General features: G+C 39.3%; 2 protein-coding genes across 2 annotated transcripts in view; one reads left to right on the forward strand and one right to left on the reverse strand.

The window, feature by feature from the left end:
* SPARCL1 (SPARC like 1) lies at window positions 1–10,173 on the reverse strand. The gene is given in 11 exon segments (XM_041479918.1): window positions 1–416; window positions 938–1,086; window positions 2,007–2,155; window positions 2,610–2,746; window positions 3,515–3,635; window positions 4,198–4,325; window positions 4,994–5,063; window positions 5,750–6,898; window positions 9,348–9,401; window positions 10,121–10,149; window positions 10,152–10,173. Coding segments are annotated over 11 exon segments (2,037 nt in total). The 3' UTR covers window positions 1–387.
* The window catches only part of LOC121360238 (dentin matrix acidic phosphoprotein 1-like), a 27,610-nt gene continuing 15,194 nt past the window's right edge, over window positions 4,726–17,141 (forward strand). Inside the window, exon 1 of the mRNA XM_041479931.1 lies at window positions 4,726–4,751. The gene's annotated coding sequence lies outside the window, so the exon portion shown is untranslated. The remainder of the gene's footprint in view (window positions 4,752–17,141) is intronic.

Consider the following 17,141-nt stretch of genomic DNA (forward strand, 5'->3'; position numbering starts at 1 on the left):
TACCCAATAGACTTCTATTTTATTTGAGACTTCTACGCAGCATGTAAAGCTGACAATACAGTAAATAAAGGAAACAGGTCCCATTTCAGTGGGTGATAACATCTACATTCTATAATTCTACTGAAGAGTTTTGTGAACAGCTTAGTCATTAGGTTAGTAGTATTTATTGGTTCAGAAGAATAATGGATACATGTGGCAGGAAACACTGGTTTTTTAGCTATGAAGTAGTTAAATTTTTCTGCTGTTAATGAATGTAGAAATTTTCTGCACTTGGGTTGTTTGTGAACCTCATTCCACCATTTTCTTGAAAGCTGTTAAGCTGTTAATTACAGACGTAAGCAGGATTCATCAGTTTTAGTGCAGTAGTGGGAGTCTGTTCAGCCAGGCTCAGAAAAGGAGATTTTCATTTATGTCCTCTGCAACAAAGAAGAAGAAAACATTATTAGCATTTTATGCCAAAGAGATATTTTTATGCTGTATCACTATCAATAAAGTGGCTGATGCTATGAATGAGCAATCAGTGGCAGAAGTATACTGCTATATGTACTATGATAACTCCTTGCAGCTTCGTCCTTCATGACTGGTAAAATGTCATCAGAAGAGTTGGAAAAATTCTGGGAAGAGCAAAGGTTCTGTGTGTCTGACTTCTGACGAGCATCAGCCTCCTCTTAAATTAGGGACTTGCTAGTAGGGTTTTGAACACATTTCTTCAGTCTGCTTGTTTGGCCAAATGCCTTCTGTCCCATAACTCTTCTGGGATTAATCTGTGCTATGTTGTTAACCCTGTTGACCTTTTGCAGTCTTGTTACTAGTGTTCTGTTTTCTTCTCGGCACAGTAGCCATGTGCTTACAATTTCTTTGCCTTACTTTGAGGTCTGAGTAATGTTCTTGGCAGGAACATTCTGTTGGGTACATCTGCCTATTCTTTTAGGTTTACCTTCCTTAATCCCAAAGCAGTGGCACCATTCCTTCAAAGCAATGAGTTTGTCCTGGTCTCCATTGCACTCTTGGAAGAAACGGGTTATGCAGTGTTCCATGGGAACAAGGGAGGCTCTCAAGGGTGCAAGCTCCGAGTGTGTTAATAATCTGAAAGAAAGGGCAGGTATGGAGAGCTGCATTTCCTTAATAAATCAGCAGGATTATCAAAGCTCATCTAAGATGCTAGAAAAAACAATGATGGCTTTATCAGAGATGCCCCAGTGGATTTTGTTGTGGTGCTTCTGTAGTGAATATGTTCCAGGTCATGATAAAGATGTCTAATATCTGCTGAGCTAAAATACTTTTGCTGCATGTTTGTTTGCCAACATCTTTTTTTCCTAGAACAAGTATTACTTTTGTAGTAATTACAGGCACTGAAAGAGCAACTTGCTCACAACTCATCATTTGTGGACTTTTGCTGTTAATCCTCAGGATATTAAGCTTGCAAAGTGCTTAACTATGTTCTAAAACAGTAGGTGTGATTAGTCCTGAGATATTGAAGGTCTGAACTTGGAAATACAGATCCCATCACTGGTTGAAATGATCAAAAGCTTGAAATCTGAGTTATGTTCTCAGAAGGTGGAAGTTTGCTCTGAACTGTGACTATATCTGCTCCTTAAACTGAGAGACCTCTGTGGTGTTAGTTGAAAACTATCCACTCACTAGTGGATTTTTGCTGCCAGGACTCTGTCCTTTGTACTTCGCGTGTTTCTCTTATCTTCAGTAATAACAGGACTTCTTCCTGGCTGAGAGTATTAGTAGGTATTAAGACACTGTAGAGCTTACAGTGTAATACATGATCGTGCAAGGCAAGAGGATAGCAGATTCTAACCTAGAGTATGATCAGGAAAACAATGAGAGAAAAAGTTCTGTGTTAGAGAGGGGGTGATAACTGGTTTCTAACAGCTAAGGAACTGGTTCTGTATGTAGAGAATCCCTTGAGGTGTTTAGAAAAGTAAAACAGCCTGAGTTTAATCAGCAAATCAGAACTGAACCATAGATTTTTTTTTTTTTTTTTTTTTTTTTACCTGTCAACAGGGTGCTGATCAAGCTGGTGAAACTGCCAGTGCACAGGATACACATACATGTGGTAATTTTTCTCAAAGTCGTGCAGGAGCAGCTCAACTGGGTGGTCACCAGCCACAAGGCGCTTGTCATTCTGGTAGATCTTTTTTACCTGAACTCAACACAGAAATTGTTATTTTTTTGTTTTGGGTTGAAGATCTGTCCTGAAGAGAACTATCTGGCAAGAAGGTGTTTTGGAGAAATTAAACTTGATAATGAAATACCCCTAAGGAAATGTGTTTTAGTGTTGGTGACCATATGCAGCATGAAAAGCTTGCCTTCGGTAGTTCAGGACATTGTTGCTGCTATTTATGCCACCTTTGGCAGTAACTAGAAAGGAAGTGCAATTCTTGTGGTGTAATTGTCAGACTCAGCTAAGGGGGGCAGAAACCTCAGCTTTTTAGGGGATTAAACCAGTTTTATCACATCTTCTGTCCTGAGGCAAGCAACGCATGTTTTGGTGGGAAATAAGCCATCTCAGAAGTTATCTATTCATGCTATTTTGTATGAGATGTTCCAGGCTAGTCCCTGTAATGGCATGGTCTTATTTGAAGAGGATTGCTGACCTTATTCCTTTGCTTTTCAGTTAGAATCCCAGAAGTGTTCAGGTCACGTTCATAATATTGAATAAGGATGTTCTTAAGCCAGTCTCGCATCCGGAGGGGAAACTGATCCACTTCATAATCAGTACAGGGGGGAATGTCTGTGCCAAAGAGAAAAGCTTTTGTTAACAAGTCATCTGTTAAGTCCCCATTTGAGCATTTCTGAGATTTGAGATCTACTTCCAGTAAAAATTAGAATTGATGGAGCTGTTAATACATAAAATTTTGAATGCACCTGATGTGTTCAATTATAAATCTACAATTTTTTTGTGCACGTGCTTAACCAGTTGTGCAAGCCACAACCTTTGTATATCTGTGCAGCTTTTGAGCATAGTTGTGCAGCGAAGCTCTAATCAGTCAGTTGCATGAGAGTAGAGTTTTTGACAGCAAAGGAATATTCTGGCTGGGAATGCACTTTCCTCCTACCATATGCAGCAGTCGAAGAGGTTGGAAATCAGTTCTGGGTTTTAGATCCTAACTTCTGCATTTTGCATCTAAGTTTGTTTAATGTGTTTTGGGTTTTTGTTCTCCCTGGGGGTTTGAGATGGACATTTTCATTTATTAACTCTTGGTAAACACTTTTTCTGGTCAAGGATTTACAAAAGTCTTCAAAGGCTATAGCAATAGAAACATGCAAGACATTCTTCAAGGGGAAGATAAGGTCAACAACAAATTTGTGTAAGCACAGGAGAGATGTATAGGTTTCAGATACTTTTTAAACATGTTTAGGGTTTTGAAGGCCTTAATTAGCAGATAATTGATGCACAAGTGGCAGATTACAGGAAGAAGAGTAATTTAGGGCTGGCAGATGGGTTAAGGCTACTGGCTCTTTATACCAAGCTGAATTCCTCAAAGGAAAAGAAGCTTACGTTTGCAGGAGCCCATATAGTCTAGGTGCAGCTGGCGTCCTATTTTTGTCCCTTCCAGTTGACATTTGGTGCCAAAGAGTTGACATGTGCCATCATAAGTCTTGTTATCCGTACCACAAACCTAGAGGAAGGAAAACCACCACCCAACCACTGTGTTGAGAAAAATCCTTGTCACTCAGAGGCATTACAGTAATAAAAACATCATTAACATGTGGTGAATACCACAGGGAGTACATGTGATCAGAAGTATTGGAATTAGTGGTTGTTATATGCCCGCATGAGGACTAGTTGTCTGCACTTGTATTCCCAGTTATGCAACACTTCAGTTTAATTCTGTTGTTGTAGTGTAGCCTCTGAGATGCTGTGGGATTATTTCACTGGATATGTACTAAGCATGTGCTCTAAAATACCAAATGGATACATAGAATTTTTAGTGACAGGGAAAAGCTACAATCCCTGAGACTGAGTGAAGCAAGTCAGTTACTGTGTAGTTACATGGGTTCATACTGCTCTCAAACCACACTCAATGAGTTTGGGTGCTTTATAATTAATTTTTCAATTACTGGAATCACTCAAACTCACTTGCATGCTTTTTAGGGTAGAACCATGCTAAATAATAGCAGGGAAATATGTTACCTTGTTAACACTTTAGGTGGCTTTTCCCAGTCCTGTGAAATACTCACATGCTCATAGTCTTTGGTGGGAGGGCAAGCAGCAGGATCTTGGCAAATGCAGTGGGGTTTCCCTTGTTTGTCTGCATGACAGACTTTGCCTCTTTTGCAGTGGAAGTTCCAACATGTGTCTGGCAGTCCTAGCAGGAAAGAGGGACTATTAGAGGTGACGGGATAAAGCCAAGTGTTTGTCAGATACTACTGAAAGCCAAAGTAAAACAGCCCAGTATTCATCAAGAAGTTAAATGCATTTTTAACTTTTTTATGAAGCTGGATCTTTATTGAATAAAACAAGCCAAATTTTACATGAGAATTTGTGTGAGACTTCTAGCAGTCCCGGGTGTCCTGGTTTAGGGCAAGTTTGGGAGATAACCTGAATTGGATGGGGAAATATTTTTTTTTTTTTTTTAGAAAAAGCTGCTTGTTCTGTAGGTATTGACATTTCACTTCCAGCTTCCTTTGGTGAAACATATCCCATCTGTCTTTGCTGAATCAAGCACTGACCTTTGTCCCACTCCTACTTGAATTCAAGCTACTGTTCTGAAACTGAAAGCTCTCAGCACAAGGTAAGCCCCATTTCTGTATAACTGACACAAAAATTTGTGCACTGCCTACAAATGTTTTTCACTAACGAATTACTAAATTCAAGGAAGTGTGGAAGGAATTCTCTGGGAACACAGGATTAGGCACAAGTACAGTTCAGTCACGTGAAATCCTGTGCTGCAAAAGGCAGAAAAGAAATGCAGGCCAGCAGATTCCCCAGCTGCAGAGAGTTGGGAGTTACATGACAGCTTTGCTTGGGGCTTACCAAGGAGAGCCTCCTCATTCCTGTTGCTGACACTTTCCATCTCACCATGGGAACTGTCTGTAGTCTTAACCTGCACAGTCACAGAGGCATAAGCAGAAAGTTGTGGTAAATCTTGAGAAGAAAAAAAAATACTTGGACTAATTTTTTTTCAAGTCCAAATATAGAGCTGACTGAGGCACAGTTTGCTCTGTTTTCAGCAGAGAGAGGTTGCTATGCAAAATCTGTGAGAAGAGCATAAAGCCTCTGGTAGTATTACCATGCTCTTGTTATTTGGGGAAAAAATAGAGTAGGAGGTAGAGAGAGAAATGGGAGCTCAGTAAGGCCTGAGTTTTTTATAATTATTCTATTGACTCTAGTCTGCTTTTCCAAGCTGTTCACTTTTGTGTAGCAGCATTTAAAATCTTTGTGAGAGGTGAGTGAACAGGCTGGCCTGGTAAGCTGGAGACTGGGTTTCAGGTTTTGCATCTGTGTATCTGTATTTGTTTGTGTGTTTCATTACACACCCCACTGGATCTAGAGCTCTTATGTGAATGATGTTCACTTCCTTTCTGGCTCCAATTCACCTAAGTGCTGTGGGTGCAGTGACACAGCATGAACCAGAGGAATAGTGAGTATAAGGAGAGATGAGACTTCTGCATATTAAGAAGTCACCTGTTTTTCTCCAACAGGTCATTTCAATCATCAGGAATTTAAATTTAGAACTGGTCCCTCTCCCCCTTTTTGTAGTATTCAAGTTTTATTTTAAAGATAATTTACCTTATCTTCACTGTCCATTGAATTAATGTTCTGAATGGAGCTACTAATTTTCAGTTGTTGCTTGTTGTCAGAATCAGGTGGCTCCTGATCATAATAATCTTGTTCAGAGTGAGCAACGTCTTCAATCTTGACAATTTGGTAATCCTCAGTCTCTCTGTGAACTGCAGTATCATCTTCAGTGGTTCCTTCCCCTTCAGGCTCGGTACTGGTGCTCTCCTGGTCATTACTCTGGATTCTCTCCTCTTCCTCATAGGCTGTTTCTTTCCAGGTATTGCTGAGATATTCCTCATGATCAATGTCACCACTATCATGACCGTCTTCATCATTACTATCTTCCCTATCATGTATTTTCACCACTGTATCATGATCACTCTGATAGTTCACTTGAATATGGTGTTTTCTCTCTTGACTTTGCTGTTTGCCATCCTGATATTCATTATGGGTTTTTTGAGAGAGGGGGATTTCTTTATAGGACTTCTTCCTATTCTCCCTCTCTTCTTCCTCTAGGTCAAATTTCTCACTGTGTCTCTTGGTTTTCCAGGTTGGTTGGCTGGAATCACTCAGGAGTTCATCTAATTGCATGCTGTTCTCATGTTGCTGTCTTTTGTATTGGTCACCTTGACGTGTCTGATGGTCTTTGTGCTTTGTGTCTCTGTAATCAGTTTCTTCACCCCATTTCTCGTCCTCTTCTTCCATGCTTTCCTCATCATCATTTTCACTGTTTTTTTCGGAGAGGCCAGCAGAATTTTTGTTATGTTTCCACATGTTATGCTCATGATGAAAGCTGAAAGCACCCACTGGGTGTTCTGCCTGACCTGGAAGGTGTCGGTTTGCCATGTTCCCATGCTTCTCATGTTTCCTGAGCTGCTCGTGCTCAGAGTTTGATTGTTCTCTGCCACTGCTCCCAGAGTCACTGTCCTGGTTATCAGAAGCCAAACCTAGTTTATTGTGTAGCACAAGGAAATTGATGCTTTTCAGGCTGTTTTTCACTTGATGCTCACTCCCAGTTCTTCCTCGTTTCCTCATGGTCTGGGGCTCATCCCTGTCTTCAGAGCCGGGTTTTTAGTTTCTGGGAGTGGGTAGCAAACCACTCTTGTCTACATACCCTGTGTTCTCTTCCTTTGAGGCTTCAGGATGAAAATATTCACTCTTTAAAAAAATTAAAATAACAGAATAATAAATCTTAGGATTTATTTGAAGCTGATGTGGTGTTATTGTTTGCCTTGTATGGCACTGGCTTTATTTGTTTTCTTTGTATGTGCTTCTCTTAAACTAGCCCAGAGCATGACATTCACAGCTGATGTGTCTTCTCTTTCTCAGAAAATCTGTTTATCTGTCCCTTCTTTTACTGTTGGAGTTTCTGGAGAGGCCTATGCAACTCTGTTTCAGAGACAGATGCATATGGGTGTCTTCTGAAATCTCAAAATGCTTAATTAGTATTTTAGTCATAACCATAGGCACCTGTAGGCTGCAGTAATTATCACTTACCTCAGAGAAGGGGGATGCAAAATATAACTTCTTGCACAGATAAGGGAAAAATAAGGGACCTGGGAAAAGAGGAGCAGGCAAAGAGAGAGTACCTTTCACAAAGTGTCGTGGTAGTAATTCCCAAGAAGTGCCCTGCATTGATTTTATAATCCATATATAAATCTACTTTGAGTCCCATATATCATTACTTCCTTCCTGAAATCACCAGGAACTATTGTGTATGGTGACAATTATAAGATCAACAATAGATGTTGGAGTTCCTTTTTTTTTTTTTTCTTAAGCTGTTAAGTCAATAGAAAAAGTGGTACCTTCAGTGGAAATGGTTCAAATGCTTGAGGAGAAAGCAGGTACTAAAATGGCTGTCAGGTCTTGCTGAAGCAATTGCCTTTCTGCTGCTGTGGGTGTCTCTGAGCAACACCTATGGATGTTCAGTGTTGCTTATTGCTTACAATAATATGGCACCTGATGCTGATATTTCTTAAAGCTTTTGGGGGTTTAATTTAGGAAGAATGGTCCTTCTCACTTGGTCCATCCAAGCTGCTGGAATAGCTTTTTCCTTTAGTTTGACTGCTTGGAATCAAGCACTCTACTCACAAACACTTATATTTATTTTATTTTTAAAGGTAGGATTGGAAATACTAATTTGATTCTTGTAGATCAGCTATTTCCTATTTCCTAATATCAAAGTGGTATCTTAATGTTTTACAAATTTGTCTTTTGCAGTGTCCTTCCTGATGTAGAAATAGTACTGGGAACTATATTCACTGTATCAATTCCATCTCTAGCTTTTTCAGGGGAAGATTGTATGTTTGCTCCAATCTAACAGAAAATCACTGTGGAGCTTTTCCAAAGTTCTACAGATTCAGAAAACACAAGGCCAAACAGTCTTTAAGATTTTCTGTTGTGGGTACCTGTGCTTGAAGCAGCAGTTTGAGAAAGATTTGGCTCATGTTTTGACAGGAGGCCTTGTCCTGCACCAGTTCTGCAGAGGTGTGCCTGGATACAGCTTCCAAATGCTGCTTTCTGTTATACCTTTGTCCCCTGGGTAAAATCAGCTCTTAGAACTCAGGTGCTTGTGAAGGAACTTGGGCAAATTTCAGTCACTATCTGGTATTAGGTACTGTGGGGGGGAGCTGGCTTTTGATAGATGATGCACATACTTGGAACTGATGATTCATTGGCTATTGCAAGGTTTTGTTTTGATGCTAGTGTCTTACGTGTGTTATTTCTGGTAGACAGCTGTAGGCTGCAAACTAATCTTTATACCATTTCCTCTGCTGGATACTTCATTAGGAAAAGTTAATTTTTTGTTTTCATATTGCAGAGCATGATCCAGATTGATATGAAATGTACCTGGAGAGTTGTATAGAGTGGGATATAATTTATAATTAAAAAATGTTTAAATGGTTAGCATAAAAGTTGGGATTTTGAATCTCTTACTAAAGAGCATGATCTGAGTTCAGTAGTTCTGAAACACCCAGTGGCTTGGAGACAAGATCCATTGTGTCTGAGTCACAAAGGTTCACCAGAACAGTGCAATAAAAAGGAATTTTTATTTGGGTCAACCATGTATGCAAAACTGTGGGCTTTGTCATTAGCACACATTTGGCATAGTGAGTGCTGGTGAAATCCTCTGTCTCACTGCCATCAAAGCATCTGGCCTGTCAGCCACAGAGTACTCTACCAGGAAAAGCTGTCTAATGCTCTGCACCATGAATAATGAAACATATGGTGGCTAAAATTCTTACATATTTGAGACTGCATATGATCCCCTGGTGTGATAAATTGAGGATTTCATCCTCCTCCTATACTGGAGCTGTGATAACATCAATTTTGACTGTCGCTGGAGCTTATTACTTATGCAAATATGGGTATTTGTTTAAGGTAATTTTGTCAATGAGTGAAACTTCCATTTTGAGCTTTAGATTTTGTCCTGTTTGCAGTTGTTAATATGCAAGGCATGAGATACTTGGCACTAATTCTTGAGGTGAGAGGGCCTGAAGTTTTTTAACATAAATCAATTTGCCAACCAGTATGTATGTGGCAATGTGTTTTTATATTTAAGATGAATAATGTAAGTTACTTCATATTGTTCAAACAACAAGAGTACCTTTTCTGGAGTTTTCTGTCTGTGAGTTCTGAGCTTGTGGTTTACAGGATGGGTCTAAAAAAGACAAATATATGAATATCTGCACATTCATAAGCATAGAATATTCTCAGAATGGGAAATTAAGTGCCTGATGTTATGAATAAAAAGTTATCTATTTTTGTTTAAGGTTGCAGAGTTAAAACCGGTTGGACCGGTTGCTGTTAAGTTAGCTTCATTGTTAAGAGTTCGTCTTCAATTGCCCGTTAATGGCTGGTGATTTAGCCATTGTTCCCCTGATGCTTGCCCGGGAGCGACTCCTGGACACTGCAGCACCAGGAGAATGGGAGTGGCCTCAGACCTCATATGCAGATGAGAAATGCATTGCACCAAATCTTCCAGTTTTCCAGGAAAACCCCTAAAAACAACGAGCCAACATAGAATTAGGGGACCTAGGTGATGTCTAAGGATGGGCACGTAGTCCAGTGCCTGCTTGGATCCTTTTTGCTTCTCACCCTGACCTCAAAGGATGTTCACTAGGGAGGGGACCCGAAGTGTTGGACCGAAAAATCTGCTAATCTCTCGTGAGGACGCAGTCCCTAGCTCTGCCTGCAGACCAGCGGACAAAGCTGCTTTATCCTCCTCCTTTGTGCCGCTCCTGGGAGCTGCAGTGGCGTGGCCGCAATCCGTCGATTTCTCCCCACCTGAGCTGAATCTCTTTAATAAAGGCATTAAAAAGGAGAAAGATCTCCTGCCCATTTATTTCACCTGATAATAATAGCATGGTGAGGACTTACTGAAATAGCAAAAAGTGGTTCTACAAGATAATGAAGAGGGCTACAGCCTTCATGTTATCCAGATCTTGTAGAGGACAATAGTTAATGGTACAGAGGTAGGGCTTAGAGGTTTCCTTTCTGCAAAAACATGAAAACAAAACAAGTTAGGATTTGGGTATAATGACCTAGCAATGATTGGTGGAAGCAATGTAGTGGCTGCCGTAAATTGTTAAGTCTAGAGACCCACAAAATTTTTATGCAGTGTCCTGTAAACTCAGATGTGAAACCAGCTTAAGTAGAGGACACTTAGTCTCAGTTCTTTGACAGCGATTAAGCTATAGGCTGTGTTCACAAACTCCAGGTGTGTATTGCTGAGAGGCAGAGCTGTGAATGGACATAGGTTAAGTATTTAAATACTTACAAATAGTTGTAAGTATTTATCCGCCCCTATGAGATACCACTTTGTGAAAAATACCACTTTGCCTCTTTTTTGAGGCATTGAACTCTGAGGCAGTGCCTGCTTGTGGCACTTCTACGGCTGTGGTGTCTCTTGGCTGCTTCCCTCTGTGTCTGGTAGGAATAATTAAGTGGTGAAATTCTGCTCAGCATGTCTCCAAGCTCAGAAGTGCTGCCCAGGCTGCATGAAGAAGGGCTGCAGTCCTGCTTTGGATGCAGTCCTGCTTCTGTGTTTTCTTGGAAATTGTCACCTGAAGTATACACTTTTGGAAGATCCCTCTGTTAAATATTGTTTAATGTCATTATCTTTCCATTAATGAAGATCAAAATACTCATTAGTGGGGCATATCTCATATGCAATCCCTTTTTCCTTGCAGTTAGTCTCCAAATTGCCTCTTGACTAATTATCTATTATCTCTTTGGCATTCACAGTTAGTTATCTAAGATGTTTTCAGAGGGAACGGCAGAATACAACAAAAGCCAATAATGAGCATATGCAAAATGCCTGGATATGGGCAGTCAGTTCAGATCAAGGCAAGTGTGGTTAGACTGAGGATTATGCAGGCAACTTGTCAGAAATGCAGGGCAATAATCCAGTTTCATGTAAAGCCCTAAAAACTGCATACTATGCTTTTTGAAGGCTTAGCAAGTTACTGAGAAAAGAAGCATTTGAATGTCAGGTAGGCTTGATTTCAATTTTTTTCTGTTGCTGGTGAGCAACACAGACCATCAAAACTTAACTGAGTTTCCTTTTTTAAAACTCTCATTTGTCATATTTGTTTTGGTAAACTAGTTTGAGAGTTATAAATGACAAGTTCTCCATGCTGTATTTTATTTATAATTGCAATTTTATAATTTGGCTTGTCTCTGTCTGTAAAAGTTGCTTCTACCACCTTTGCTGAAATAATCAAAAAATAGTTGGAATAAATCTGAGTTAAGATGGCAGGACAGGGCTTTTGTATTTTCTTTTTTACAGCGAGCCCGGAGCAGCCCACAGGAAGTATGTCTTGAATTAAGTATTTGGTCTTGAATAAGTATTAAATTATTAGGGAAGCCTGACCACACTGATTGGAGCGTCCTATGATGGATTGTGGTATTATATTTTTTACATTAAGTGGGAAGGCATTTCATTCTTGCTTTAATTTCCAAATATGTCCTAAAAAAGAGAATTTTTAAAAGCAAACTGTTGTAACACATAAGTTTAATAGAACTGTCAGAAAGGAACTGTCAGAAAAGAAGCCTTTTTTAAAAAATATGAGCAGGGAGACATCTCTCTGGGAAAATGAAATCATTATAATCTGCAGGAGAATCTGTAGGAAGATTTAGCCAAAAGGTGAATAGGAAAATTTCTTGTGTATGATGGCGTTTATGACCAAGAAATGAGTAATTTATCAATACTTCATCTTGGGTTATTGAGCAAGAAATGCTAACTAGGGGTACGGGGTTTGCATGGCAAGGAGGCTACAGGGCTGCCATTCTAATAGTGTCAGCAGTCACTTGAAATACTAATCAATGACATGAATTTTTAATAAAAGTATAAGTGTGATACTTTTAAATTACAAGTGGTATAGCACATTCCTGTTTCCAGATATGTTTCAAAAGCCCTTGTGAGAGCAGAGCACATTATACATGTAGAAGCTGGTTCATGTGTGCACAAACATAAAACTGAAAGGCAGATTTTGAGGCAGATTTCTGATCTGAGTAAAATAAGAGATCACAAAAAGAAAAAAAAAAAAAAGCATTAAAATGAATTCACTCATTCTGTACCAGTAAATAGCTGATAATGAGAGTTGATCCTCTGATGCTACCAGTTTTACAGCTGCAAAAGCCATCATACATAAGTCCTTGATGGCTGAGTGCAATAAGATCAAAACCAAACCAAAAGTATTTCAGGATAAGTTAAAACAATTTTTAACAAACCATTCACATTAACTTACTGTAATTGTTTAATCTCTTATGTTTCCTTTCTACCATTTCATTTTATTTTCTACTTGTTTAGATTTTGTTAGATCTTAAGTTTTTAGAGTGTGAGTTTTTTGTGTTGGTTTTTTGTTCGTTTTTTGGTTTTGTTTTTTTTTTTTTTTGGTTTTTTTTTTTTTTTTTAACCAGAGCTGTCTGTAATTTAAGAACAGATCAAGTCACAACGAGCTGCTTTGATTTAATTTGAGGAGGATCAAAATAAGACTTACTCATTATGCAGAATTATTTTGATATTAGTCGGTGGGTTTTCTCCTCTCCCAGATCCTACAAGGGCTTTCAAGGGCTCCCTGTTTGGTACATGTTTTCACTAGGTCTACCAACACATTTTTGAAAGATTCCTCCAAGAACAACCAGCATTTCTCTCTCTTTCTTTTCCAATATGAGAAAAGAAGGTGAATCTGGTCTTTTGGCCTTGTCTATTGGACTACGTTTCCTAAACTGATATTTCAAGAGATTGTTGAAGTGTTGGGAAATTAGGTCACACCGTGGCTTTCAGCTGGACCACTGTATGGTTCCAAAGGAGGTGTGTGCTTTTCTTGGCTCTTGTTGGCCATAATACTTTATTGTTTTGCAAGATCACTGGAAAAATAATAATTCCAGTGGTAAGATAAGAGTTGTCTTCCTCAACACAGTAACTACGCATTGTTTTATCTTACAAAGGTCATTTTCTGTTCTAGACATGAACATCTGAAATGTGTTATCCTTAAAACAGACAACACTGTATGAAAGCTTCAGCTATTTTGCAGTACATGGAAAAAAATTTCAGAGGGTGAGATATAAAGCATTCTAAAGTTTTAATTAAGAATAAGGAAGAAACAGTACCATAGCAGTAGAAGAGGTGCTTCTTCTTGGCCTGCCTCTGATGTACTGGAAAGCCTTGAGCCTTGCAAAATGTTGCTGCTTTTCCTGAGATGTGTTTTGGTGTCTGGACCAGACCTTCTCAGCATGTGCCTTGTGCTGCAAGTGTCAGTGAAGGAGGATGGTACTCTTTGGGTCTTGGTTGAACAAGGAATCCTAAGCTTCCATGGGACGAGGTGGGGGGCAATGGGCTGGTGGAATTCTCATGGATTAGTTGAATCAGAAAGACAATTTAGCACTCACGGGCTCTGGGCCAGCGGAGCTCAGCGGCTTTGTGGGAAAGACATATTCAGTGATTTGCAGGGAGGGGAGGCAAAGGGAGTGGGTGCAAGAGTTTTTGCTGCATCAGCTGCTCCCAGAAGAGCTGAACCAAGGGATCTGCTGGGGCAGCTACACTGTTGGCTGGGAAAGTGGAACACAGGGGATGCCAGTCCCTGCTGAACTGCCCAGTGTTGTTTCAGTATGCCACACATGGTGCGTGTAAGCCTGCAAAAAGGTAGAAACTCCAAATTAGGTATGTAAAACCCAGTATTGGTTGGAGGCTCTTGCATAACTCTGAGGAGTTTGCTGTTTGGAAGCTGTTGCTATGCCTGTGCTTCCTGTCTGCCATAGTGACAATGCAGAGTGAGCTGGTGAGGACTATGGAAACCTCCATGAGCCTCTGCAGCAGATGCTTTGTGGCTTCTGGCTCTGCAAGCATGAATAAGTTTGGTTGGGTTTTTTTTTGGTTTTTTTTTTTTTCTTTTTTTGTTTTGGTTTGGTTTGTTTTGTTTTGTTTTTTTTTGTTTTGTTTTTTTTTGTTTTGTTTTTTTTTGTTTTGTTTTTTTTTGTTTTGTTTTTTTTTTTTGTTTTTTTTTTTTTTCTTTTTTTGTTTTGTTTTGTTTTTTTTTTTTGGTCATCTCATTATTCCATAAAATGCTCCACCTGAACTGGAACACTTTCTGGGAGGTTGTCCAGAAACAGTGGAGGGGATGCACCAATTTAAGAGCAAAGGCACTTCCAGTGATAAAGGCAGCAGATCCAGTCTCAAATTCCACATTCTGCCAATATCCTCTCTTCCTAAGGAGGACACTTTGCATATGTGTTGACATGACTGGAAGAGAGGTTGAAGCAAAACGAAATGAAGTGTGCAAATGGTAAGAGCTGTAATGCAAATGCTGAAAATTCAGTCACTTTAGATAATATTTTAATTGGTTCTTTTTAAAGTTCTCGTTTTACTGGCTTCTCTTCTGTTCACCCAAAAAGGTAATATACATTGGGTGTGGATTAGAAAAAATACAGTGAGAAATGTACAAAAATTTACCATGTTTTATGTGGCCAACTGTGAAGTTTATAGTTAATAAAAAAAAAAAAAAAAACCCAAAAGAGCCTGAAATCAGAGCTGAGCCCTCACTCTGTAGACCAAGCAGAAAAAAAAATCCCCTTTGACAAAAGCCCATGAGAAATTCTTTAAATCCTTTTCCCTTTTGCTTCTGCTTCTCTGCCTGGAAACTAATTCATGCCTATTGGAGTTGAAATTCTGCTTGTCTGTCAGCCAGTTGGTGTCTGAAAGGAGGGGGCATTATTTCAGAACTTCCCGTTTGTTTTTTCTTTTGTTGTACATGCTGAAAAGACAATTGGTTTTATCTATTTAAAACTCTTTGTGCTGTGCTGTACCATCAGATTAGCTTAACTGGGTTATCAAAGATAAGTGGCTTTGCTGTGATTTTTCAATGTTTGAGATATGGATGGACTCTCAGCCAATAAAAGAAAATGTTTTTGTCCAGAAATTAGGACAAGTACAGCAATGTTAATTTTATGATAACTAAATATTAACTCTTTTTGTCATAAGATTTTCTGATAATGGCTATTAACCTTGCCTTGAAGTTCTTAATTCACAGAAAAAAAGTGCCAGACTCTGAAGAAATGTGCAGAAACTTGGAAGTGGATATTTGTAGGAGTTTGAAGGTTATTATTGGAAAACTGTATGTGATTTGTAGGCTTTGCCTGATTCTGTGTTTAAACAGCTTTCTTGGGACTTGCAGGACAGTGGGGAAGAAACATTTTGGTTTTGAGGATATTGAGGGATTATTGCTTATCAGAGCTGTTACATATTTACAAAATACTTCATTAAGCAAAATTTTCTAGCTTTGCTTTTGATGACAAAATGCTTCAGTTGAGAACATCTCTGGTTGTTTTCCAATGTCACTGAGAGGCCTGGGCTTGTCTTGGAGCCATCAGTCCTAGAGCTCCCGTCTTCAGCCAGTCCCACTGCTTCAGGCACTGTGCTTTTTGGAAACCTTTTCAGTGGTGGATTAGTAATTCTCTCACCAGAAAGAGGTGCTGTGCTGTTGAGGTAAAGTTGGGGGGAAGAGGGGAGGCAAGCAGTTGCTGAGCTAAGTGAAAGGGAGGATTTGCAGCAAACAATAAAGACTAAACATAGAAGAAAGAAAACAGATGAGTACAGAGAGGTGAAAAAATTTGTTTTATCTGTCTCACTGTGGCAGCTGCTAGACAGACACTTTAAACAAAGGCAGAAGAGCAAAACCTTAGAGGATTTTGTGTTATATTTATTAATGTGCCTGTCTCTGGCAGCAATGATCTGTGGGTCAAACTGACTATGGGGGGAGAGAATTAGGCTCAAAAGACTTTCTTTTTATTGGAGCTGTCTGCACTTTTTCATACTCAGTCCTGCCAGAGGCTTCATATCTCTGCCCACAAGAGAGTGGTGTTGAGCCATTGGCTTCCAGACCACGTACCAGGCTTCAACTTCCAGGTTTTTAAAATGAAATGCAAATTTTAACATCAGTGCTCATTCTGATTTACAAATAAAGTTTGGCTGTTCCATCACATATGCTTTACCCCAAAATGAAAAGGTGTAAGCAAAGTGAAACTCAAGTGTTTTAGTGTAGATAAAGAAACTGTGCATATATACTGGCTATTATATCAACAATATAATATCTAGCTATGTGCCTATGTGTTTTCTCTTTTTACTACAGAGGAAAAATAAACAGGAAAATGAACCACAAAACAACAGACAGACATGAAACAGTTTGAGTCTGATTGCAGTCAGTGCTGATGTGTGTGTGCTGTGGAGTTCAGGTGGCGAAGATCACAGTCTGCCAGGTGGTGTTGAGAGGGCTCTAAGCACATCCCTGGTTGCCTCTTAGCCATTAAATTAGTGATCAGGAAATTCAGGAAAATCTCAGTGTAACTTCTTTAACAAAAGGTGCATCTGAAGCCTTTCATGAGCTGATGAAATGGCCTTCATTTAGATAACGGTATGAATTATTAGATTCTCTAAAAATCACAGCCTGTAGCAACTCCATTGGAAATGTTGGCAAGTACTGCTTGTCCTTTTCTACTGGAAATAATTGATAGGGTTCATGTGGACCATAGAGGCATTTCATGGGTAGTTTAGTTTTCTTGAGAAAGGTAGAAAAACTGTTTGGAGACAGTGCTGGAGGTAGGAGGGAGCTGATGCCTCTGACCAGTTCCGTTCAGTTGTGCCACACCAAAGGAATACTGGAAGTGGGGGGCCTTCTATGCCTTATTTTTGGGGAGGCAGGAGAATATGAATTGTGACTCTTTAGTTATCTTATATTAGTGATTCTGCCCAGGAAGTTTGTCCAAGTATTTTTGCATGCATTTCTTTCTCAATTAGCTTATCTACAAAAAATAAATCACTGATAATTATAGCAAATATAGATGTGTATATAGACAAATATAAATTATAACCTCTGGACTAAGTAATATTAGTACATTACTC

Source organism: Pyrgilauda ruficollis, unplaced genomic scaffold, assembly GCF_017590135.1.
Source record: "Pyrgilauda ruficollis isolate IOZ18807 unplaced genomic scaffold, ASM1759013v1 scaffold114, whole genome shotgun sequence".
Taxonomy (NCBI): domain Eukaryota; kingdom Metazoa; phylum Chordata; class Aves; order Passeriformes; family Passeridae; genus Pyrgilauda; species Pyrgilauda ruficollis.